The sequence below is a fragment of the Indicator indicator genome, chromosome Z, assembly GCF_027791375.1.
Source record: "Indicator indicator isolate 239-I01 chromosome Z, UM_Iind_1.1, whole genome shotgun sequence".
In the NCBI taxonomy this organism is placed as follows: domain Eukaryota; kingdom Metazoa; phylum Chordata; class Aves; order Piciformes; family Indicatoridae; genus Indicator; species Indicator indicator.
This window is the reverse complement of record NC_072053.1, coordinates 5,362,064-5,386,158: the sequence shown is the minus strand read 5'-3', so window position 1 is coordinate 5,386,158 and position 24,095 is coordinate 5,362,064. Positions and strand designations below refer to the sequence as shown.

Below are 24,095 nucleotides of genomic sequence, written 5' to 3'. Positions count from 1 at the left end.
AAAATTAAATGAAAGGTATTTGGTGAGCTTTAAAAACACTGAAAAGACATTACTTTAAAAATACATAATATATTTTGTGGCAAAACTGGATTTACTAGGCAGTTAACATACTTGGGCTTTATGGAAAAAAGATCGTATAAAAACAGATGTCAAGGATGAGATGAGCATAACAGCAAACAAACAACTTTCCAGACTTTGATTTTTCTGTCAAAAAAGATCACAAAATGTTGATGTGACTTTGGAACTGGAATTACTAAGCGCTTCGAGTTGAAATACAAGCATAAAACCTCAGAAAGCTAATTGCCATAGAAATACAAAGTGAATTCTCATTCGATGTGTATTGCATCTAGTATCACTGGTGAATCCCAGGGGTCAATACAGGGTTCAGTGTCTTCATTAACAACCCAGACACTCTCAGCAAGTTGGCATATGATACAAAACTGGGAGGAGCTTTTGATACAAAAAAATGGTAGTGCTGCCATCCAGAGGGAACACAGCAGGCTATGCAAAGTCCTGCCCCTGGGGAGGAGTAACTCCATACACCAGAACAAACTACAGCGCAACCAGTTTGGAAGCACATTGGTAAACAAGGACCCAGGAGTCGTGGTTAGCAAGCTGACCACGAGAAAGCATGGCAAAGAAGGTCAAAAGCCTCCTGAGCTGCATTAGGTAAAGCACTGACAGCAGGTCAAGGCAGGTGATCCCTCCCCTCCGCTCAGCACTAAGGAGACACTTCCGGGGTGCTGTGTCCAGTGCGGGGTTCCTCGCTGTTAAAAAGACATGGACTCACTGGAGTGAGTCCAGTGCTTGGCCATGATGACTAATGGAATGGAGCATCTCATCTACAAGGAGATGCTGAAACCTGAGTCTGCTCAGCCTACAGAAAAGAAGACTCAGGAGGGTCTTATGGATGAGTATAAATGTATGATATGAGGGAGAGAATACAAAGGAGCCAGTGTCTCCCTAGCAGTGCCCACAGGCAGGATAAGAGGCAATTGGAACAAATTAAAGTGCAGAAAATGCCATCTGAACTGAAGAATAAAGTCTTTTTTACAATGAGAATGGTCCAGCATTGGAATGGATTCTATAGTGAGGCTGTGGAGCCTCATCTATGTACTAAAAAGCTAAGTGGGCTCTAGGTGGCCCAGCTTGAGCAGTGACTAGATGATCTTCAGAAGACCCTGCCAACTTCAACCTTTCTGTGATGCTCTGATTTCTGATAGTTCTAACTCCATTTCTTTTCAGCGCTCACAGACTGACAAATCCTGGTATCAGACCAGCACAGAGGAGCTCTTCCTGAATAGGAATAATCCTACATTGTTTTGTTAACTTTGGAGTGTTAGTGATTTACAGTGGATGAGGATTTGCTCCTGAAGTACTTCACTTTATCCAGTATTACACAGTGCTACATGAAATAATAATAACAACAATATATAATTTGTTTATTGGCACTCTTTTCTTCTTGGGAGACCTTCATAGGCAGAACACTTCATACAAATGTGATTGCAGTCCAAATTTTTTTTATAAAGTATGTATATTCTTCAGTCCCAGTCAGTCCCAGTCCAACAAAATGATGAACAAAAATTCTGTCTGTTTTCCTATACTGAATCAAATTTTGGCTGTTAGCTGCATGGATAATAAGTGTATTTTTAAAAGTAGAAGAATTTATCATTGTAGGAATTACATCTTAAATTTCAAATGAAGGTAAAACCCTGGAAGACTTCTCATTTTCAGAAGATGGTGACTTTACATATATGTGTGGACCAAATGTATGCTATGACAGACTGAAGAACTGAAATCTCCAGTTATTGGTAGCATTTTGTTTGCCTTTGTACATTGAGATTACTTCAGTCCTACTTAAAGCAAACATTGTGTTGAGGTACTGTGAAGGGCGTCTCATATTCCAACTTATTATCTGATTAATAGTGCCAGGAATAGTTCAAGAGCACTGATTACAGTGTACTGGTATAGTTGCAGATTACACAGACACGGTAGCTGTATTTCTGCATAACCAGTTTTAAAATATATTGACCTCTTTTTTTTCCCATCTCATTTGCTTTGAGTTCATGACAGATATTTTATCCCTGCTATCAGCTACTGCTTCTTCTGTCGCCTCTTCAAACATCACATCTAAATACAAGGAAAGCCTAAGCCCTCCATAGTCCCTCCTACACAAAGGCAGATTTTCACTTGAAATGCATTCTAAGTTGTGCAAAAGCTGTGTATGGAACACTGACTTTTTAAATTTTAAAACTCTGCAGATCTCTAATATGAATATTTAAATTGCCATTGCCCAAAAGAGATGGTTTATTACTGCATCCACGTTAGCTATAAATCTGGCTTTGCTAATCAGACCTTTACAAATAATTAAAAATCTCTAGCCTAAGTGCAGTGGTACTTTGATTTAAGCTATTCAACTTCTCATTATCTGGCCTGGAGCTTGAAGATTGCTGCTGAGCATAACACAAGAGGAACACGTTCTGCTGCAAGACTATGAGCTCAGCTTTGCACACTTTAGCTATTGGCTATTTCAATCATTCCACAACTAATCAAATTGTTTGCTTACTCCATGTAGCTCAAGTGTTTTCTCTCCAATCCAATGTTCCAATCTGAGTGATATTGAGTAACTGAGCTGTAGAAACTCATGTTAACTGTTGTTCTGAAGACTAAACCTACAGGCAAGACCAAATCAATGTTTTTGATTCCGTTGAAGGAATTTAATCAGCACTTCCAGTGAGAAAAGTCAAAAGCTTGTGTGTTCCTCTTTCTAGTCTATGACAAGGCAAAATGAAACCATAAAACAGAATTTACAAACCCCCATTTTATTTTGCATCACAGTGAACCTGGACAATACACAATGTCAGTGATTATTTCAGATAATTTTTGTTTATTACTAGAAGAAAAATAAAAGTCATCTATAAAACAATTTACAACTTCCAAGTGACTTCTAAGTGCACAATAGAATAACACATTTTTGCCCAACCCTGTTAAGTTTGCAGAACCATTCAGCCCTGAAATCTGATTAACAGAAGGCATTTCTCTGCATACATTTTCTTCACAGATTTAAGAAAAAAAAATTGATTTTGTTCACCTATTAACATTTTAACTATTCTTACTCTGATTTCTGAAGTGTGATTCCAAGTATGTTAGCAGTCAATGTGGTTAGTGCAGCACTGAGGTGAAGAATACAATTCATCTTGTTTCATGCCTTCACAGAAAATACTGTATGTCAAAGGTGACATCTTTACCAGTGTGCATCTGTAGCAGCTAATGAGCACACAGACACTTTCAGACAAGCAAACTCTCAGATGTTGTTGTGTTAAGCTCCTAGTCTCTAAGAGGTGACATAAAAATTAAGTGATTAGTTATGTTCCATGCAACAGAAGACAGCTTTTCAGGCTGTAATGAGAAGAACTGCTACCTATTTGCTGATATGACCAAAGTGATTAAACACTTTATATGCTGATGCAGCATCTCACCCAAGAGCAGCACATTATTCTGTTAGCAGAGTGGTCAACACAGTTCATGTGTGTAAGCAATGGCTATCAGAACTAATAAAATATAAAGAAATTGGATGTTATGTTCTACTTCTCAATAGTGCCATTACTGCCAAGTGACTGTCATGTGCTTCCATTATCAAATCCTTTCTCCATATTTTTACATCAGGGCTGTAAAAATTTACTTTTGGCCTTTAACTGTTTTGCAGATTCTGTGCAGATTCTGTGAAGATCAAAGAATCACAGAATTATTGATGCTGGAATAGACCTGTGAGATTATCACACCCAGCCTATGACCCAACACCACCACACTGACTAGACCATGTCACGAAGTGCCACATCCAATCTTTCTTTAAATACCTTCAGGGATGGTGACTCTACCCCCTCCCTGGGCAGTCCATTCCAGTGTCTAATTACCCTTTCCACAAGGAAGTGTTTCCTAACATCCAGCCTAAACCTCCCCTGGTGCAGCTTCAGGCCATGCTCTCTTGTCTTGTCACAAGTTGCCTCTCAGAAGAGCTTGACCCCCACCTTACTACACTTTCCCTTCAGGTAGTTGTGGAGTGTGAAAAGGTCCCCCCTCCAGGCTGAACAACCCCAGCTCCCTCAGCCTCTCCTCACAAGACTTTCCCTCCAGCCCCCTCCCCAGTCTGGTCACTCTCCTCTGCACCTGCTCCAGCACCTCAATATCTTTCCTGAAGTGAGGGGCCCAGAACTGCAGACAGTGCTGGAGGTGAGGCCTCACCAGTGCCAAGTACAGAGGCAGAACTACATCCCTTGTCCTGCTGGCCACGCTATTCCTGATGCAGGCCAAGATGCCATTTGGCCTTCCGTGCCCCCTGGGCACACTGCTGGATCATGTTCAGCTGCTGTCAGCCAGCACCCCCAGGTCCCTCTCCAGACACTCATCCCCCAGTCGGTAGTGCTGCATGGGGTTATTGTGCACTTGGTCTTGTTTAATCTCATATCATTGGCTTCAGTCCATTGACCCAGCCTATCCAGGTGCTTCTGCAGCATCCTCCTACCCTCCAGGAGATCCACACTCCCCCCAACTTGATGCCATCTGTGAATTTACTAGTGGTTGACTTGATCCCCTCATCTAAGTCATCACAAAGATGTTGAATAGACCTGGGCCCAGTACTGATCCCTGGGGGACACCACTGGCCACTGGCCACCAACTGGATGCTGCACCATTCACCACCACGCTCTGTGCCTGGTCATGCACACAGTCTTTAACCCAGTGAAGGGTGCACCTCTCCAAGCCACAGGCTGCCACCTTTTCCAGGAGGATGCTGTGAGAGACTGTGTCAAAGGTTTTGTTGAAGTCTAGGTAGAGCACATCCACAGCCCTCTTGTCTACCAGGCAGGCCATCCAGTCATAGAATGAGATCAGATTGGTTAGGCAGAACCTTCTTTTCCTAGACCCATGTTGGCTGGGCCTGATCCCCTGGCTGTCTTGCACATGCTGCAATTCTGAGGCAGTTCTAAAGCAGTCTGAGAACTTAAAAAATGGAAGCAAAAGGATTTCAGAGTTCTTCAGACACCTCATAATGACTTGTTTTTCCCACATGTAATGTGATTTAACAACAAAGAGTTTTTAGGAATTGTGCCTAGATGAAACAGAGAAGGTTTCAATTAAATGTAAGTAAAAACTTCTTTATTTTGACAGTGAGTGACTACTCAATAGGCTGCCCAGAGAGCTTGTGGAGTCTTCTTGTCTGGAGATTTTCAAAACCCACCTGTACATGTTCCAGTTTGGGTGAACCTGCTTTAGCAAGAAGGTCGGACTAGATGATCTCTAGAGGTTCCTTTCAAGCCCCACCATTCTGTGATTTTGTGATTTAGGGACTACACAGCTGCTCCAATGGATCAATGCTCCACTCTCATCTACAAAAACCAGCTCTAGGGTTCACTATAGGAACCACAAGCAGATGACTGGTCTTTAACATCTTGTAAGCTGCTAAGTCTATAATTAAGATCCCTGTGTGCATAGATAAAGACAGCCTGTTGGAAAAGAGCCAACGTGACTTCTCTAAATGGCAGTCCTGACTCACCTGATGGAATCATTTAATGATGAAAATATGTGTATGGATAAAAGAAATACAGTGGAAAGAGAACACTTGGATTTTCAGAAAACATTTGATGAGGTTCCACTTGAAAGGGTCTTGACAGGGAGTGGGAAAGAGACTGCTATAGACAGAAGTGAAATTAAAGAGAAGGAAGCAGCTTTTCAGCACAAAATGTCAGCAGTGGAATCCCCTGAGAATTATTGCTGGGGCCAGTTTTACCCATCAGTGACCTGGAAGAAAGAATGAATGGTAAAATTGTCCACTTTGAAGCTAATTTCTCTTGATCGAATGCTACTTTGATGATGATAAGCTCCAGAAAGACATAGAAAATTGAGTTGTCAAAAAGGTGACAGATGAACCTCAACGTACACATATGGAAGATACTGCTTCAGTGAAAGAAAGCCTAAAATGTGCATACACAATACTGAAACTGGAAATGGTCATTGCAGCTCCAGATAGAGGTCTCAGAGTTATTATCATCATCAGTTCTCTGAAGTAATAGGTTCAAAATTCAATGGCAGCTAAAAATTCATATAAAAATTTAGGCACTGAGAACAAGACCTAGAGCATCATTTTACACGTATATGAAACTCTGATGTGACCATATACCATGTGCTTGTTCGTGGTATATGCATGTCTCTGCATCCCAAGAAAGTGTAGAGGTAAAGAAAGTACAGTGGGTCCAGAGAAGAGCCACGGAGATGATCAGAGAGCTGGAGCACCTGCCCTGTGGGGACAGGCTGCAAGAGTTGGGGCTGTTCAACCTGAAGAGAAGACTCTGGCAAGAACTGATGGAGGTCTTCCAGTACCTGAAAGGGGCCTAAAAGAAGGCTGGGAAGGGACTTTTTACAAGGGTTTGTAGTGATAGGATGAGGGGGAACGGCTTTGAACTGGAAGAGGGTAGATTTAGAGTGGAAATTCTTTATAGTAGGAAATAAAGAATTACTGTAAATAAATTCTTCACCATGAGAGTAGTGAGACACTGGAACAGGTTACCCATGGAGGCTGCAGATGCCCCCTCCCTGGAGGTGTTCCAGGCCAGGTTGGATGAGGCCCTGAGCAGCATGATATATTGGAAAGTGTCCCTGCAGAATGGTTGGAACTAGATGATCTTAAATGTCCCTTACCACCCAAATCATTCTATGATTCCATCAAAATATAGAGAATGGTATTCAAATAATTAAAGGCAAAAAGCAGACAGAGTAGGAAAAGAGAATGAAAAACTAGGATTTTTTAAGTTAGACAGGAAAAGGCTGAGGAGGGTTAAGACTGAAATTTACATAGAGGAGATACAGCACTGTTTATCACATCTACATTACTGAAAATAGGGAGCATGGGAAACAGCTTAGCACATGTAGAAAGATGAATGATGGGTGGTGGTCTTCTGGAGCCTTTTAGAGGCAGGTACAGGACCATCAGGTTCATAAAGATATTTGATAAATTCTGGCACAATAGGTCCAGAGGTAATATTGAAGAGACTGACAAGGGTGTAATTGCTAATAATCCTAGTAGACTCACAAAACTGGAGAAGAGGGGAACAAATGACAGAACCTGCCTAAGCCTAGACTGTCTCTGAAATAATGTTTGTCACTGCCACAGAGACATGATGGCAAGCCAAACAGACTGTTGAACAACTATCTGACCCAATATAATGCTTTTTTATGTTCTTAAGAAATTACCAATAAAATGGTAGTGAAATTTAGCTAAGAATCCATTATGTTATTCATGTAAATAGTCTATTTAAAAGCAACTCCCCAAGAAAACACAGTGCATACATAATGAACAAGAATAGTGGCTCAATTAAGAATAGAAACTAGACTTTTAAAAGCTATTTCAGAAGGCATTTCCTTTTAATACTGTTTACAGGCTCTTTACTTGTTATTATGTAGAAAACCTAATTATCCAATAATTTAATATTATATAGGAAAAAAAATAGTGGACTGAAAGAGAGAGTTGCATTTCTAAGCTGCTGAACTAAGAAAGAATATCCTTTATTATGAACTTCTAAAATTATCATGCTCAACAAAGAGTCACTCGACAGCTGTGACATTTTCATTCAGATGTTTAGAGAAGAGATGGAAGACCACAGAATCACAGAATGGTAGGCATTGGAAGGTGCCTCTGGAGATCATCTACTCCAACCTCCATGATAGAGTAGATTCTCCTAGAACAGGTTGCAGAGGAACATGACCAGGCAGATTTTGGAAGCCTCCACAGAAAGAGACTCCACAACCTCTCTGGGCAGCCTATTCCAGTGCTCTGTCACCCCCAAGTAAAGAAGTTTCAATCTCAGTTCAAGTGAAGCCTCCTGTGTTCCAGCTTGTGTATGAAGCTCCTTGTCCTATCACTGGCCATCACAGCCCATCCTTGTGACCTCCACCCTTTAGATATTTGTACGCATTTACAAGATGCCCTTTCAGTCTTCTCTTTTCTAGGCTAAAGAGCCCCAGGTCTTTCAAACTCTCATCGTAAGAGAGATGCTCTTGCTAAAGTTGAGGTAGACAACAACCTTTACTCTTCTCTCATCTACCCAGCTGATCACACCACCATAGAAGGCTATCAGATTGGTCAAAAATTACTTCCCCTTCATGAATCCATGCTGACTATTCTGGATAATTTTCTTTTCATGCTTAGGGATGACCTCCAGAATGAGATGTTCCATAACCTTTCCAGTGATGGAGGTGTGGGTGACTGCCATGTAGTTTCCTGGATCAAGATATTCTCTTGGATATTGAAGAACATCATCCAGTTATCAAAATCTAAATATTTTGATATTTTCCTTTCATAAATAAAGTAAGAAGAAATATCTGTATCAATTGTGGATAAAATGCTCTCACCTTATTTACAAATTATCCAGGCATTTGAAAATATATAGATAGATGCAGTAACTTTGACTTATAACTATGTAAGGAGAGCTATTCACAAAATGTTGTAACAAAATTTAAATGGAAAATTACCAGTCAGTAATACAGAAATGATTAGAATTCTGTTTACAGATTCATCCTGCTGTGTTAGACTCTAACGGCAGAATAAGGGCCAGGACACTCCATTGTGCTGACAGTGTCTGTATTAAGAAATTCCAAATAAAGTTGCACATGACAAAATTACAATGCAATTACCACAGCCAGGCTGTTTGATTCTTTTGATTAACTACAGTAGCAACAACATGAAACTATGCTATTATTTATCCATAATGACTTATCAAAAATCTTTAACACTGTTATAAAAAATTACATAGCTCAGTTTAAATTCCCAATAACCTCTTCACACTGTGTCCTCATAAAAATGTACATACCTCAGTGTAAATTCCTAATAACCTCTTCATCCTGTGTCCTCAGCACCAGTGCAAAAGGCTCACATGACCCTGAAAACATCTTAATGCCTTTCTTGTCTAAGTGTCCTTAGGTAATATATCTTCTGATTTTAAATTCTTTTGGCTTAACATGAACTGCAATACTGCAATGTTGGATGCTGATCTGTTGACTTAACTGCAGTGGGATAGACAGAGCAGGAGAATTTGTTTCTTAGCTTCCTGTCTCACAGAAGAGGACCTAATGTCAGCACTGAAAGGAAAACTCCCAACAAGGAGGAAAGTCTGCACTTAACTATATCTCCAGCAGGCATGCATTTGCATCTGGCGTGGATAAGAATGAACTGCAGTTTGGGAAACAGAGGAGTATGAGCTAAAGGTTTGTAAGTCTTTCAGAAGCTGTTAAATTTAAGTGAACATATCTAGTACCTACTTAGAATAAAATTCCTTCTTTATCTGATCAAATTTGGAATCATGTTACCCATACTCCAGCCCCTGATGAACTAGGAACTGTGGGCTGGGACTCTCACAGTGTCTTCTGAAGGTGTTCCATTACACATAAAAGATACTAATTACATCAGTGACCAGAATCTGCTTTTCCTCAGACCCCTTCTTTAGTCACAGAAATAGAGCAGTGAGATCTCTGCTTTCCCATGAGGAAATATTCCTGCGTTACATTCCTTGTACATGGACACTGCAGGCAGCTGAAGTTTTTGCTCTTTACAAAAATTACACTTTTCCTCAAATTTTCATACTGGCTAACTCATGCAACATCCTAGCCGGTATCGTGCCTGGATGATTTCCTTGGGGTCTAATTCTCCTTACACTTCACAAACATAGCAAAGAAGACACAGATGTCACTAGGATAGACGATGACTGCAAATCAGGCTTGCCATATGGAATCAAGCCCTACTTTTAAAATATAATCAGGATTCTCCATCACTAATACTAATAATGAACAGCATAAAGAACCTGACATTTCAATCTTGAAATCAACGTGCAATTATTGCTAGAGAGATTTAATTTTTTAGGTTAAAGGGACAAACACACTACACTTCATTAATAAATCACATTTTACTTCCAGCAGTTATATTTGCATGTCTAAGACTGAAGAACATCCTTTTAAAAGACACAATGTAACTTGTGCCCTACTTTGCCTGCAGAGAACTCCGTGGGAGAACTTGCCTTCAGCAGAGAAGAGAAGAGGATGAAGAGGCTCGTGTGCTTTGGGTAAGGAATTTCAATCTTGAGGATTTTCTGTCTGACATTTTTTATCAAAGGAAAAACTTCCTACGTCTAAAAATGAACCAAACTCACTACTCATTCAAATTTCCACCAGAAGGAAAAGTTATTGTGGAAAGAAGAAGAAGAACAAAAAAAAAAAAAAAAAAAACAAAACAAAACAAACCAAAACAAAAAAAAAAAAAAACAACAAAAAAAAAGTGGAAGGACCTGGAGGTAAGAAAAGGAAGATGAAGAGTTTTCAGTAATCACAGTAAAATCCATATGCATCTTCCTATATGGACATTCTACTGAATTCCAGAAGAGAAAGGAAATTTTCTAAAAACACTGAAGAAAAAGGAAGAATCATATTTGCATATAGGACTCAAATTTGTTTTCAAAGTTAAAAGAATACTGGGGAATATTGTTCCCTGCAACATTTGTTTTTCTCTAACTTTGATACAACAAATTACAACATGGTACTCTTTATGCTATGCCTAGGATGAAATTTCAAAGCATGGATGGGTGAACTGCATAAAAATAGGAAGAAAGTCATTACAAAACTAGCAGCAACATGTCCATAAATGAAAATTGATATTATTAGAATAACAATAGACACAGTATGACAAGCTACACCCTGGAACTGGTCTTCAATGGGGACACGTAAAATTACCTTCAGTTGTACAGATTCACCAACAAAGGAAAATTATGTTTATGGGTGATCTCCATCAAACAGATTTTTCTCTGCTAGTAGTGGATACTAATTTGTCTTGACAGTTTTAAAGGGTACAACTTTTGCACAATACTTTCCTGTAAATAAAGTTTCTAAGCAACTATAAGAAACCAAGGTCTGGCCAAATTACATTCATCACTAATACTAGAAAACAATCATGATGCAAAGGAAAACAGTCTGAATTAAGAGTAATTCTACCAGTTTTTCTTGGCAAAGTACCTGTGAATTTTTAAAGTTTTAACTCTGCTTATTTACAAAATCTTACTTGCACCCTTCTGAGTCCCAGTTCCAGCACACCATGGCAGAAAGACACAAAGCCCTTCTCTCCCAGTATTGCATTGCTGTTGAATTTTTCACATCTGTTCAGCTCCTCATTTATATTGAAGAAGTGACACCCTTGTGTAAGAAACACTGTGGCTGCTGATCCTCCAAGTTGCACGGGTGCATGCCATTTACCTCTGATGTTATAGACTATGAACCATAGCCTGAACCATGAGGAGGCTATGAAGCAGACTAAGTTGTAATGAATGACATACTGCTTTTCGTTCTAACACAACTAATGCTACGACACTGAAGATATTCTGAATTTCTTGTAAGTCCTCAGATCATCTAATGGAATGCAGCAAAGGAGCATGGTGGTGGTCAGGACTGAAATAGATGTAATTTACTACCATTGCTTGTTTTCCTCCCTACATATCTTACACATCACTGCATCAATGCCTGGAACAGGAGCTGTGCTGAACTCTCCGTCTGTCCAAAGCAGCAGGAGCTATGAATCTGGTCTCAGCAGGAAGTTGATCACTGAACATATTACATTTCCTTCTCCTTCCGAAAACTGCAGGTGGGAGCTATGCTGAGCCTAGAGATTTTAGTCCATTTAGGGCTCCTGTAACTGTGTTTCATTTCATTGTCTCCTTAGTTCACTTAGATTTATCATCTCTCATAGCTTGGTTGGAATTCCACGTCCAAATAGTTCTCCAAAATATGAATAAACTTTCAAATCCCAAACTCTTCCAAGTTTTATGACATACTTGTGAGTAATTCTAACCTGTGCCTGGTTTATTACCTACTACAAACCTCAAGGCTGTTTTGTTAAGAGGAGTTTGTATGGCTCTAAAGATGGCTGTACCCTCATTGTTCATTTCTCTGTCCACCAAAGAACAGCAGCAAAAGATCTGGCTGACCCAGATGGCAGGCCACCCTCCACAATTAATCCATCTTGAAATAATTGGCCTAAAACTTATAAATACTAAGCACTGCAATAAGGTATTTTCCCATGGGAGTAGTACTTGAAACTGAAAAAAATGTTCCTGTGATTTAGCTATTGGAAACTTTGTTGAGCCTACTGAAACTGTTAACTGTTCTTTTCATGTATTTATAACTATTAGTGCTTTCATTCAAGGAGTTTTTCCATACTTTTAAAGGGTGGTTTTGGTCATAACAACCAGTGATTTGTTTTCAGCTTGCTTCTACTGGCTACAAAAAACCTGGCTTTTATTTCTTTTATAGTACCAATTCCCTACCTGCAAATTCTTTCTGATTTCTGTGAGGACATAAAAAATGAATGTGCATTACTGACCAGACCAGAAGCTTGAGAACGACAGAGGCTCCTGTGAAAATAGCAGTGTGTTGCAATTTTTCTTTTAAGGCTTGGAAACACTGAAATATACATTGTCATAGGCTTTGCCATGCATGAAAATGCACATAAAAAGTTCTTCAAACACAGGAACAGTGGATTATACTTATAAGAAAAGTATTTTTCCTCATCCACTTTTTCTGAATGTCTGTGATTCTAAGTTGCTGGAAAGGCAGAGTTGCACTGCTCCCTCAGTAGGAAGCACAGGTGGTAGGCAGGTAGGAGAAGGAGTCATTGAGCCCAGTACAACCTTCCTGCCCCTTTACCAAGGGTAAATGAGGAGAAGCATGAGTTCATAATGAAGCAATCTCTGAGAGAAGGGCACTAGTAGGTTTAAGTAAGAAAACACGGCATAAAGTTGCCACCACAAGGTTGTTGAAGCTAAAATGAAAGGTTACAAAGTTGTAGATGCCTGAATATAGGGTTGAGTTCACACTGTAGTTATTGACACAACCCAAAACCCGCTATTGCAATAGATGACTCTGGTAGTAAGGAGATTAACTGTAAAACATGTCTGTTGGATCCTAAGGGCTTGTCTGAATATTTTAAAATGAGTTTCTGTCAGATGTGTAAGTAAAGACTGTATCCTCTACTGCCTAATCAAAAGTAAGATATTGAGAAATGAATTTTCAAAGAGGGACATTGCTGTACAGTACAACTGCAGCAAGATGAAAACGTCCCCAATGGCATAGGACGTTGTTTCGACATCAAACACTTTGAGAGATCAGTTTAATTTTCCTGTTGATTTGGAAGGAAGAACTACAACCCTGATCTGATGAGCCTAATTTTGCACACCTTTCCATCTTACATGGGCCTGGACAAAGGAGGCCTGCAGCAGAAGGGCCTGAGTGTGCTTTGTTGTTTGAAGACTCAATATTAAACATGATAGAATTTGATTAATATTTCTCACTAGGTCACTGAAATGCCTGGGAGAACATTTCAATGTTAACTATGTGTTCTGTCATTTCTATAGTATTTTCTGCCTCCTTGTACTTTTATACCAATACACTATACAGAAATGCCAGCCAGACAATACTCCCACAACAGTGAGGTCTCAGAAAACCTCATTAGTTTTGGCAAGAGATTCAATATGGGCTTTGTTCAATGCAGATACAGAAATTATGCTCTGTCCACAATTAGCTGAAATAGTTAAAAATGCATATAAAGCATCATCCTTACCAATGATATACATATAGCCTGTCTTTGAGCATTTAATTAACCTCTTCAGTAATTTCTGGTCTAATTCTCATAGTGTGTTCAATAAGAGACAAATTACCTACATGGTGTTAAATTACATGGGTTCAAGTCACATTTAACATGTGAAAGTTTTTCCTTTTGGACTTTCAAAATGCATTTCTAATATGCTTCTGTTCTATGATATTACTGTAATCTGTGGAGTTCAGAAATCAAGTATTGCCATTAACTTAATATTAAATTGAGACGCTTCTTCTAGGCACAAAATTTTCTCCATTCTTCCTTTTGTCTGAGATTAACACATTATTCCTTAAACCAGCAAGTACATCATATGAATGATAAGCTAACTGCCTGGAGTACAATTAAAGAAAGAAAATTATTTTCTCTAAGGGTAGTATCTGTGTAGATATAACCACACACACACACACACATATACCTACAAAATCTCTTCTACTTACTCCATGTCAGTCCTGAACTTGTCATACACATAATGACAAACAGCAGTGCATATATTCACTGAATGTTTTTTTATTGAATCTTTGGCAAATTAGTTGAGAATTCTAGTTCTCAAATGCTCATGAAGAAAAATAAACCAGGAAAAATAATAACAATAAAAAATTCTTATCTTTGCCTTGAACATGAATTAAAGAACAGCTCCTACTCTTTCGATTAGGCTGTGGCATGATTAACATTTTAAACCGGTGTCAAGTCTTGATTTCATGCTTAGGCTCTGTCCTCTGCCATTCCTTTGTATCAGACTAGCACTGATGTGGCTGTGAAGTTTACTGGATCAAAGAACTGATCTGTTTCATTATTTGTTTATTCATTTATTTATTTTATTTCCTGGGTCAGTTTAGGCCAGGATACCAGGGCAAATGAGTAAAATATCAGCCCACTCTGAGCAGCTATAAACGCAGCAAATATGGGCAAAGAAGAACTGAAGGAAGTCTCCTTCAGGCAGCAGCAGAGCTGATTTATGTCAGCTTTCAACACTTTACTTCACAGGCTGAAGCAATGAAATGCAGGCATGGGGGATTTTTGTCCCATTTCTCTGGCAAAAGTAGGAAATCAGTTTGGAAATTTCTGCAATTTGAACGCAATTACAAGATCTTGGGTATTTAATGATTTGCAAAGAGAGCAACAGGCATCTGTCCTGAATCAGTTTAAGATCATAATCTACAGGTCACCTAGAAATCTCTCTAGGTTTACCATCCACTTTTACAGAATTTCTAGTACACAGTGGAAATATCAATGAAAACGGAACAGAAACTCCAGTATAAAAATGTCAATTGTTTTTGTACCAATCAATGTGCGTCTTCCTCTTTTGTAGGTGATTGTAATGCCCTTAATTTAAATATAGGAGTCTGTATTTCTAGAAACTGCAATTCTTCTCATGGTTCATCAATTTTATTCCCAACAAATGCTGAAAATCTGAAGGAAATGTTAGCAGATACCAACAAAAATCACTGACATCTTGAACTTCATTGCGATTTTAAGAACATAAAAGAAAAAAAAAATGTTTGGCCAGTTCTGATTTATAGAAGTTTGTTAGATTTATGTAACACCAGTATTTCAGATCATAAAGCAGTCAGATATTCAAAACAAAAAGGAATATGCTTAGAACCATACTTCACATAGATTATTCACAGAACTAGTCAAAGTGATATTTTGAGATGCAGAGAAAGTTAAGATTTCTTTAATGTCATTCAAAGAGAGTTTAATAGAAATCAGTAATTTAGGGAACTCAAGTTCCTCCATGTTGATTTCTGTCAAATAAAGTGTTTCACAGTGGCTTACAACAAGCTTTAAGCCACAACATATTCCCAACTGGAGGTGCATAAAAAATTTTGTACCTTAAAACCTGGGTTCCTCATTAGGTAGACTGGAAATAAATATGGTTATAATGGGATCATTTTTGCCATTCAACACCACTACAGTGCTTAACAATTTTAAGAAGGCATTTTCACGAGCTGAATTCACCAGTAAGCCTGCTATTAAGTTCATAAATTTAAGAAAACGGTTAAGTTCTGAGTCGTCTCCATATTTTGAAAACACAGACATGTGGAAGAAAAATTTTAGCCAGACATAAAGCTTCCCCCTTGAAAAGAGAATTTTCACCTGATTCATAAATTGTTTTACTTTGCCTTGCACTTTTTATGACCTCATCCTGTGATGTTTGTTTTGCTCGGGGTTTTTATGAACCTAAGCAGTGAGGCTTTCTGAACTCAGCACCCTGCTGAGGCAAGACTGATAAGAGCTGTAGCTTAGGAAGACACAGATAGAAAAGAAGCACTGAAGACTGTGAGCATCAAGCAGAGGAGTTCAAAGGACAAGCACTTAGAGCCAGAAAGTCCCAAAATATAAGAACACTTCCTGGAAAACACACTTAGAACTGAATTACAGAAGACATCAAAAGAAGCAATATAGTCTCTTTTGAAAATACTATGAACCTAGTTATTTCTCCTGCACTAAAAATCATGCAATTTGCAAATGTCCTCATTCCTGGGAATAATTTTGAAAGAAAGAAAATTCTAAAATCACTGCACATCAGAACACTTTGGATGACACCATCTAGCCTGGGAGTATAAGGCTGCATGTAAGCAGAAGTCTTGAAAGTCTTTTTATGCCTAGATCTGTCAGATCTTTAGATAATTTTAAAGTAAAAATGACATGGAAAGAAGAGGCATTTTAATTTAAATAAAAAAATGCCTCTTTGATTTCCACAGAGAGGAAGGTAGAAGACAACTGAGTGCAGTATAAACACAGTGTACTAAAAGATAAAGCACAGGAAACAAATGACAATAATATGAACATACACTGCTTAGCAGGATTTCGACATGCTAGACAAACAAAATTGGTGCACTTGCTCTGAATGCAGTCCTTCTATGTATGGGTATGTTGAACATACAGAAAACGAGGTGAAGGGGCCATAGGATATGCAAAAAATATTTTCAGTGACTACTTTGATCTGTATCCATAAAGAAAAAGCATGAGAAAATTTGCCATATGCTTTAATGGAAGCAACTCTTGGCAATCGGCAAAATACAGCTCCAAAGTGCACAATGGTGAAATTGTAACATGTATAGTACCATCTGTTGGATAAACAAACCCAAACAAACAAACAAACAAAAAAACACAACCAGACAAAAAAGTGCTCAAAAATTACCTGTGGAATTCCTCACAAATTATTGCAATTCACCTCCCATGTTGCTCATGGGGGATTTTAACAGCACAGATTTGTATTGAATAATGCAAACACTCTGACACTGATGAAAGTGGCTCCCTGATGCCTGCAAGAGAACTTTGTGATCCAGAAACAAAAACTTCCATCTCAGGAGAATCTGTCTTGGAAGCAGTGCTTATTTATAGAGACTCCAAGACTAAGGAAAGCTGTAATAGAGGTAATTATAATTGATAGCTTGAATTCAGCACAGAAGCAAGAAATAGGTTCACACAGCGCAAGAACAGAAGGAGATGCAGCTGCATTAAGGAAATGCTGAGGTCCTAAGAAATCTGGAAAGTAATATGGAATTAATAATGTTTAGCTTTTGCTTTCAGAGGAAGGGAAAAGGTACTCTCTTTCCATTCTGTGTTTACTAAACATCTGCAGGCAAATTTTGTAAATACCAAATGCTCAGTGAAGTATCTCTTAATAGGTTGATCAGCTTATTCCAGAACAATTGAGTTTTCTTGCACTCCATTTTACTTTCAATACACCTCATCCTGTGCTTTTCAGCAATGTGAAGTAGCTGGTTCAAGTATCATTTGTGCCTGAATCTTAAGATAGTAAGAGCTAATAAGAAAGAAAGAAGACTGAATTTAACTCTCTTCAAAACAAACGCAAAACCACAAACCAAAACAACAAAAAACCTCCAAAAGAAACAAAAAAACCCAATCCAAACCAAACAAAAAAACAAGAAAACAAGTCCAGGAGGCCAGTGATTCAAAATGGGAAGGATATGTAAATAAAACAGAAGGCCCTAACGGAGCAGAAGTTGAGACCCGAAGCACGTCAGCTCCATAGAACTTTACTTTCATGACTGAGCCCTTAGAAAACAACTCCAAGCCTCATCCATAACAGAAAGAGACTCAGAAGATGGTCAAGGTAGTCCAAATATGACTCCCAAGATCATTAGACATTTCAGTGCTGTTTTAGTATGCATTTCTAGACAAGCCTTTGCCTCTTACTTCACTTTGCCTCACTAGATATTAGCAGAGGCTGTTGGGACTATTCGCAAGGATTTTAAGCAGGACCTGAACATCATACAGGATCACACCTGGGAAGTGCTACACTTGCAATAAAATGGAAGAGAATTATTTAGAAGATTAGCTAAGACAGATTAATTATGGTGAAATTAAATGGTGGAATTTAAAAAAAAACAAAAAACTAAAAAGAGAGAGAGAAAATCTAGTTGGAGCATTAGAAAAAAATACTCTGACATAAACTACCATAAACTACTTCAAGCTAATGAGTGCGACAAGTCATTATTACAATGCACTGGTATTTGGGATATATCAAACTATATGCACTAGCAGAAAATGCATCCTGAAGAACAAACTTACAATGACAGGAAAACAGACTGCATGATGCAATTTTGCCTTTTTAGTCTCGATCTAGGATATTTCACACCTTCTGTGATGTGGATTAGTAATCTTTGAGCTTTGTGAGGTATTTCTGAGACAGCAGTCAGTAATTTACATAATTAGCGTAGCAGTATTTAATTATATGATTACTGTAAATATGTGTAAAACTCTAATGGTGCAATTAGAATGTGTAATTACTACTTGTAATTACATAATTAGGTATGATGATGTAACTAAACTTCTCATTAAAAAAGGGAGACTTACAAGGGCACCTATAGGTACCATTTTAATGCTAGTTGTGCTAAAGCTAGCTCAAAAGCAGATGAATGTTAAAAATTTGTGAACTGTGCTGTAGTACCTGGAGAATGTGTTGACTTTCCTGAACTGGGATAGTTCAATGATTACAGAAAGTACAAACATTGTGGCCATCCTTAATTATCTATTATTTATTAATAACTCTTCATAGCTTAGCTGAGTAGGTATAAATATAACGCAAATGTTCACATTTCTACATTGAGTAGAATTTTCTAATTACTGATTTAAGTAATATATTAACTTCTCTAACATCCTCAAAGCACATCTGATTTCACACTTCTCCCATGACACTGCTTTCCAAGAGAAAGTATAGAAGCTTTTTGCCACCACATTGCCATGCTGCCCAATTTACCATACCACAGAAACACAGAATCATGGAATGTTTTGAACTAGAAGGTATCTTAAAGAGCATCTATTTCCAACTTCCCTGCCATGGGCAGGGACACCTTCCAGTAGACCGGGATCCTCAAAGTCCCATCCAGCCTGGCCTTGAACACTTCAAGGAGTGGACGTCCTCTGGGCAATCTATTCTGTTGTCTCACCACCCTTACAGTAAATAATTCCTTCTTATTTCTAACCTAAATCTACCCTCCTTCAGTTTGAAGCCATTGCTTTCACACTGTCATGACACTCCCTGATAAAGAATCCCTCTCCATCTTTCCCACAGGCCTTCTTAAAGTACTGGAAAGGGTGCTCTAAGGTCCCCCTGGAGACTTCTCTTCTCTTCTTGAACAACCCTAACTATCTCAGCTTGTACACACATTGCAGCTGATCATACACTGCAAAGGACATGTTAAAACTCATTGTCCTTGATCTCTACAACAAAGCAATTTCACTGTTCCATAGAGACAAAATAATTACAAAAACTCTTTAACACTCAACAAAATTACCTTTTCAGATAATAGTGTTCTCTTCTCTGTGAGCTAGATGATGAAGTCCTGGGTCACACTTTCCAACATTTGTCTACAGAAGCATCTTTGGAAAGATCATTTTACTAGGTGATTGGCTTACCAGTGTAATCTCCAAAGTACGACCCAGAACAACAAACTGTAGGTAATATATTTTGCAACTTTTTAATGCTTTTCTAACTTCAGCAGAATTCTTTCACTATTTCAATATACTGAAAATTTCTATTTTTTGTATACATATACTTTCTGCTATATGTTCTCTGCAATAGAAATATGTATGTATATATATGTCTGTATATATATATATATAAACAAACCCCTGAAAATATAATATATACTATACAAAACTTCACACACAAAAGTTCACTTTTACATATAATTACATATATATATATATAAAAAGATAAATAAATATGAAATAACAGATAACACTTCAAGTAATAGCTCTGACATTTCTAGCAAAAAAAAGGACACTGGTTTTATGTGAACTATAATCTGAGCAATGTTCATGACACAGCCAAAAAAGCAGAAGGGATAAACTCTGAAGGCATGGATGAGATTCCTGGTAGAATTCCAAATGGTAATTCAATAGCACCTTGTAAGGAAATATATGAAGTGATTCACGAGTAGCTTTCACAGGTGACTTTAATAGATGTTAATTTTTCACTAATTCCTTCAGGTTGCCATATAGGCCTGTAAAATTCCCCAAAGCAAATCTCGATCTTAGAATCTTTCTAGAATTCTATACATGTTGTGTTGACTGCCTCAAATCTTTTGCCTGTTCCATATATAAATTTGGGAATTCAAGAATTCCCAAACAGGTTATCACTTCATGTTATTGGTCCACGCTGTTTTCTTCTCTATTCTATCCCATGCATCCATAATGTGAACTCAGAAAAATGAATCATACTTTTCTGCTTTGCAATGGTTTCATTTATTTAGTATTCAACATGCAATTTTTTTTTTTTACATTTTTTTTCTGCTACATCTAATGGATCCTTCTTGAACTAGAACTCCCTTTTTACAATGTGGACGACCTCAGTATTTCAGGTATTTTGAATGTAGTACCTAAAACATCAAATGCTAGTATACAAATACTTTTACTCCTTAAGGCACTAGGCTTGACATATTTTAAGTTTTTAGCATTTTATGTGTTGAATATTATATATTTAGTATTATTTATTTATTTATTATTAGTATTAGCTTTTTGCACAATGACATTATACTAGCATCCTTTGTTCTTCTCTACAGTATTTCAAAACCGTGAGCTGCCAACAACTGCTGTTAACTGTTAAGGTATTCTGAATTTCGTACCATTCAAGTTCACTCTAATTTTATTCTTCAAGATTACCTAGCCTTTCACACTTGAAGAACTCCTTTGTAGCAATGATTTTAGGAATCATACCTTTACAGTGTATTCATCATTTTACTATCACTGTTAATACTGTGTGAAGACAGATCCTAGAGTACTTCTGTGTATACCAGTTTTCCAATTTTTAGAGGCTAGAAACATGTCAGATAAAATTACCTATGTTTTTGTCCTGCTCTCACACTTGCTGGTATCTGCTAATAATTACTGTTAAAGACAGGATACTTGGTGAGATGAACCTCTAGTCTGAACCAGTTTTTCTGCTTTTGTGCTTTTCTGCTTTACATTATTTGCCTCTTCTCCAAGTCCATGGGACCCAACGAGATACACCCACGGGTGCTGAGGGAACTGGCAGAGCAAGTTGCTAAACCACTCTCTATTATATTCCAAAAGTCAAGGCAGTCTGGGGAGGTCCTGACTGGAAAGGGAGAAAAATAACTCCCATTTTCAATAAGGGTAAGAAGAATGAACCAGGAAACTATAGGTCAGTCAGTCTCACCTCTGTGCCTGGTAAGATCATGGAGCAGATCCTCCTAGAGGCACTGCTGAGGCAGAAGAATAAGGAAGAGGTGATTGGGTACAATCAGCACAGCTTCACCAAGGGCAAATCCTGCCTGACAAACCTGGTGGCCTTCTATGACAAGGTCACAAAATTAATAGATGAAGGTCGAGCAACTGATAGCATTTACCTGGACCTGAGCAAAGCCTTCAACACTCTTCCACATGAAAACCTGTTCTCCAAGCTGGTGCAGTCTGGGTTTGAGGGATGGACCATTCAGTGGATAAAGAACTGGCTTGATGGCCACACCCAAAGAGCGGCTGTCAATGGCTCCATGTCCAAGTGGAGGCCAGTGACAAGTGGAGTCCCTCAGGGATCAGTCTTGGGACCAGTCTTGTTCAGCATCTTTGTCGGTGTCATGGACAGTGGCATTGAGTGCACCCTCAGCAAGTTTGCTGATGACACCAAGCTGTGTGGTGCAGCGGACATGCTGGAGGGAAGGGATCCATCCAGAGGGACCTTGACAGGCTGGAGAGCAGGGCCCATCAATCTCATGAAGTTCAACAAGACCAAATGCAAGGTCCTGCATCTGGGGCAATCCCAAGCACCAACATAGGGTGGGCAGTGACTGACTTGAGAGCAGCCCTGAAGAAAAGGACTTGGGGGTGCTGGTAGATGAGAAGCTCAATATGATCCCCACAAGTCTAAGGGGACAGATGAGATCCATCCTGGAGTGATGAGGGAACTGGCAGATGAGCTCGCTAAACCGCTCTCCATCATTTTTCAACAGCCCTGGCTCTCTGGAGAGGTCACAGATGACTGGAAGCTAACCAATGTGATGCCCATCCATAAGAAGGGCCAGAAGGATGAGCCAAGGAATTACAGACCTGTCAGCCTGACCTCAGCGCCATGCAAGACTACGGAGCAGGTTATGAATGCAATCCCACAGCACTTACAGGATGGCCAAGGGATCAGGACCAGCCAGCATGGATTTAGGAGGGGCAGATCCTGCCTGACCAACCTGATCTCCTTCTATGAGCAGGTGACTGCCCGGTGGATGTGGGGCAGGCTGTGGATGTAGTCTACCTGGACTTCAGCAAGGCCTTTGACACCGTTCCCCACAGCAAACTCCTGACCAAGATCTCAGCCCATGGCTTGGACAGCAGCACTCTGCGCTGGGTTAGGAACTGGCTGGAGGGCTGAGCCCAGAGAGTGGTGGTGAATGGTGCCACATCCAGCTGGCAGCCTGTCACTAGTGGTGTCCCCCAGGGATCAGTGCTGGGCCCCATCCTGTTCAATATCTTTATTGATGATCTGGATGAGGGGATTGAGTCCATCATCAGTAAATTTGCAGACCACACCAAGTTACAAGCGGGTGTTGATCTGTTGGAGGGTAGGAGGGCTCTGCAGAGGCACGTTGACAGGCTGGATGGATGGGCAGAGGCCAATGGGATGAGATTCAACACATCTACGTGCCACGTCCTACACATTGGCCACAACAACCTCATGCAGCACTGCAGGCTGGGGACAGAGTGGCTGGAGAGCAGCCAGGCTGAAAGGGACCTGGGGGTACTGACTGACAGTAGGCTGAACAGGAGCCAGCAGTGTGCCCAGGTGGCCAAGAAGGCCAATGGCATCCTGGCCTGCATCAGGCATAGTGTGGCCAGCAGGAGCAGGGAAGTCATTCTGCCCTGTACTCAGCACTGGTTAGGCCACACCTTGAGAACTGTGTCCAGTTCTGGGCCCTTCAGTTTAAAAAAGATGTTGAGTTGCTTGAAGGTGTCCAGAGAAGGGCAACCAAGCTGGTGAGAGGTCTGGAGCACAAGCTCTGTGAGGAGTGGCTGAGGGAGCTGGGGTTGTTTAGCCTGGAGAAGAGGAGGCTCAGGGAAGACCTTATTGCTGTCTACAACTGCCTGAAGGGAGGCTGTAGCCAGGTGGGGGTTGGTATCTTCTCCCAGGCAACAAGTGACAGAAGAAGAGGACATAGTCTCAAGCTGTGCAAGGGTAACTTTAGGCTTCATCTCAGAAAGAAGTTCTTCACAGAAAGAGAGATTGGCCATTGGAATGGGCTGCCCAGAGAGGTGGTGGAGTCACCATCCCTAGAAGTATTTAAAATAAGACTGCATGAGGAGCTTCGTGCCATGGTTTAGTTGATTAGATGGTGTTGGGCAATAAATTGACTTGATAATCTTGAAGGTCTTTTCCAACCTGGTTAATCATATAATCATAGAACCAACTCTTAGATAATAATTTTGCAAATGTTTCAATCACATGCATGATTACATGACAGATTTGACCTCTTAAAGTACGATGACCATTTTGAATATTACATATCTGTAGACTAAAGAAGCATTTCCATAGTATTCCATAGCTGTTTCTGCAAGTGAAAATATGTATTTTTTCATTTAATTGCAAAATAGATGTCAAAACACACAGCACTTACTCTGTTGACAGTTTCTTCCCATAAATTCACCAGGACATTCACAGGAATAGTTGGCAACGAGATCTGTACAGATTCCACCATTCTTGCAGGGTTCAGCTTCACATTCATTTACATCTGCAGGGAGCACACAGGATGACATCAGGATTAGCAAAGAAATTCTAAAAGTGATAAGCACATATTTTAAAGAACTAAATCACAATGTACTTGTACTATTAACATCAGAAGGCATACAGTCTTTTGTCTACCAAACATCCTCAGTAAAGGATATGATTAAACAGAGTATGCTATAGTAAAAACCAAAGTAATTTCATATACAT

General features: G+C 39.3%; 1 protein-coding gene across 1 annotated transcript in view; it reads right to left on the bottom strand.

The window, feature by feature from the left end:
• Positions 1-24,095, bottom strand: part of EDIL3 (EGF like repeats and discoidin domains 3) — a 329,191-nt gene that overhangs the window by 101,945 nt on the left and 203,151 nt on the right. The window contains exon 6 of the mRNA XM_054397697.1: positions 23,779-23,892. Coding sequence (XP_054253672.1) covers positions 23,779-23,892 — 114 coding nt within the window. The remainder of the gene's footprint in view (positions 1-23,778; positions 23,893-24,095) is intronic.